A 3075-nucleotide genomic window follows, 5' to 3' on the forward strand; every position below is an offset into this window, starting at 1 on the left:
CTTCTTGCATAGCAATTTTACTGGTTAGTAAACCAGGTGTTTGGCCTACAGTGGCCAGTTCTCTATGGAACTGAATGTATGGATCATTAAGGTGATTTTCCAAAAACCTTTCTTTTCAAATTCCATTTGTCCACTCCCATGGCTTATAGACCCATGCAGTCACTTTCATAACACAGCAAACTAAAGAACTAAGATCATCCTAGTGCTTTGAGAAACTCTTGGCTAACTGCTGATAAAACGTACATGTTCTATTTAGGTGGACAGTGGCGTTGTTTACAACATGAGGAAACGATGGGAAAAAACATAATGAACTTTAAATCAACTGAAAGCAAAAATTTCATTTATTGAGTAAAAACATTTTCAATTCACAACATATGAACCACACATAATTACTGCAGAAATGAGTTTTCAGACTTTGACAGAAACTTCATTGAATTCGAAAGTTCAAGAATTGTGTTTGCTTGCCATTAATAACAGAACATGTGAAAGTAACAACATACAGGCTACATGTTAATGGTAATACCCACCCAAGCATTTTAGCATTATTTTTGGCTTACTCTAACTTCAACAATTGTGTTTCTCACACCACAAAACGCAGGCAAGACTTTTAAACAAACGCCATGCAAAAGCACTGAATGATGAAAAGACACATTGTGTGAGCTGGTCACCAAAAGTCAACCGAAAAAAGTTCTTCTGCTGAGTTAGTAAAGTCACAGGCGGTTTGCAGACACTTCAGTGCTCCGACGCACAGGTAACAGTCCAGTCCAAACGTTACCCTCAGGTTCAAGACAGTCCGAGAAGCTAGTGGATATTATTTCTTAAAGAGGCTGTTAATTGCTTTAATCTCATCACTGCTCAGAGGAGAAAGGTTGTATCCTCTGAGTTCAGGCTTACCTGTGCAAGAAACAATTCGAAGCAGAAAAGATTAGATGCACTGATATCTACTAACATTGTATGACACTGCCTTACAATTAGGGGCTATAGATATTTACTACACACGGACTTAAAGATGATATTTTATATGTGACAAATTATGAATGGATCAGGCAGATAAAGCAGCTCTACCTTGCAAGTCATTGAGACGATTTACTTTTGCTTTTAGTCGTTTGCGGAGGTCAGTTATTTCCTTGTCAAGCTGCTCATGGTCTGTTGGGAACCATATAACAGCAAGAGGCCAAGTAAACACAGAGACCAGTCTAAATGTGTTATTTGGACAAAATATGGCTGAAGGCGGCACACTCACCTTTAAGGATCATGGATCTGGTACTCTCTTGAGGGAATTTGATGAACATATTTCCAAAACACACCTTCACATTATCTAGATTAGATTGATTACACTTTATTGTCATGAGAGGCATCAAATCAGCATCCAATAGTGCAAACAGCAATAGAGGTTTTAAACATATGGTATAAATGCACATGGTTTCATGTATACATAACCAGGTGCGGTAAAGTTGGTTTTATGTTGGACATTCGTTAGGCATTCACTGAGCAAATTAAGGGACTGTATCAAAAGTGCATAATAATAATATAATAATAAAAAGATATGTATTCCAAGATTGAAACATGCAATGCATCATGCAAATAAAATATAAAGATGTGAATTAAGTGAAAAAAACAATACTTCATTTTAAGCTGTGAATGGGATATTCACTATGAATTGTTACATTTTACTCCATTTCTTTTAACTGGTAGAAACAGGCGTTGCTATGGCACCTGTAATATATTCAGTAACACTTCAGACACATCATACATGACTTGGATTTTGGAAATATAATTGTGCATATTTGGTGAATTTTTCATTTATTCAAATCTATATAACTTCCTGGTCATGTGACCCAATGATGTCACACCAGTTGTAACATCAGGTGCGTTCGACTTGAAGCACGGCTACAGACGGCAGTCAACGAGAGTAGCCGCTTGCAGTCGGGGTCAAGCTGGACACTTTCTGCTCCCGTTAGTGACGCTCGCGCGGTGTTTGCATACTCCATCACAGATGAAGTGAATTAAATGCAATTATTTGTCAAATATACAGACGTTTCAGAAACGTTTTCCTGAGCAACAGATATATACTGATTATATACGTCTTAATACATCGCCATCTGTTCAAGAATAAAGTTCAATGTAAATATATACTATTTAAATACTAATAAAGTGGGGGAATGTATGCTTTCATCAGTGTTTTATGATAAACGTGACTCAACATAACATTGCGACTACAGTAAAAAAGCTTTTACTGTTCTAAAAACACAGAAAACTCTCGAAACGCTCTCGCGGTGACAGTGACATGGCGTCGGCGCTGTCTCAAGTTGGACAGAATTACTAACTGGCATGCACTGCTTCAAGTCAGATTGCGATCGATCTGCGCAGTGCTGCATGTGTGCATGTGTGTCACACAATCCTGTCACACATCATACCTTTAATATAAATTGGATAAAGAACTGTATTAATAAGCCCTCATGCCCTCATCATCTGATCCCTAATGTTATTTTTTTTCCAAACTAGGAGGTTTAAGTTTCTTATTAATGTGTAATTATATCCCTGTCAAATTATCCCTTTTTTATAGACAATTGTTATTAGCTTGGTTGGATTCTGGAAATATAATTTTGTGTATTTTTGGTGAATTTCTGAAATATACAAATCTATATACACTGTAAAATCCAATAGTTTTACCTTACTTAGATTTAATTAGTTATCTTTACTTAGTTGTTATACTTACTAGGTTTTATTAAGTTACAGCTACTTTCAAGGCAAATAAAACAATTTACTTAATGTTTTGAGTGACATTTACTTAAAATGTTCAAGTAGCCTCAAAGGAACCAATGACATTAATAAACCAGTGCACTAATATGTTGCTAAAGTGCAACAACAGAAGAAGAAAAGAAAAAGAGTCTTAATAGACTTTTCACCCATTTCCTCCATGTCTGCAGTTATCTTTCACTAGTTGCATTCACTCGTTTCCCAAAGTCATCTTGAATGTTGAATTCTCAATACAACTGAAATATTTGAAAGAACATCACATAAGCTAACTTCATAAATTGATGTTGATTTTCCTAAAATGTGTTTTTTTAACTC

General features: G+C 35.9%; 1 protein-coding gene across 1 annotated transcript in view; it reads right to left on the bottom strand.

The window, feature by feature from the left end:
* Positions 1–386: 386 nt before the first annotated feature.
* LOC107550337 (protein FAM217B-like) overlaps positions 387–3075 on the bottom strand; it is a 12337-nt gene continuing 9648 nt past the window's right edge. The window contains exons 5-7 of the mRNA XM_016231607.1: positions 1244–1318; positions 1066–1146; positions 387–894 (exon numbers count right to left, since the gene is read on the bottom strand). Coding sequence (XP_016087093.1) covers positions 812–894; positions 1066–1146; positions 1244–1318 — 239 coding nt within the window. The 3' untranslated portion in view covers positions 387–811. The remainder of the gene's footprint in view (positions 895–1065; positions 1147–1243; positions 1319–3075) is intronic.

Source organism: Sinocyclocheilus grahami, unplaced genomic scaffold (assembly GCF_001515645.1).
Source record: "Sinocyclocheilus grahami isolate Dianchi unplaced genomic scaffold, SAMN03320097.WGS_v1.1 scaffold396.1, whole genome shotgun sequence".
Lineage (NCBI taxonomy): Eukaryota > Metazoa > Chordata > Actinopteri > Cypriniformes > Cyprinidae > Sinocyclocheilus > Sinocyclocheilus grahami.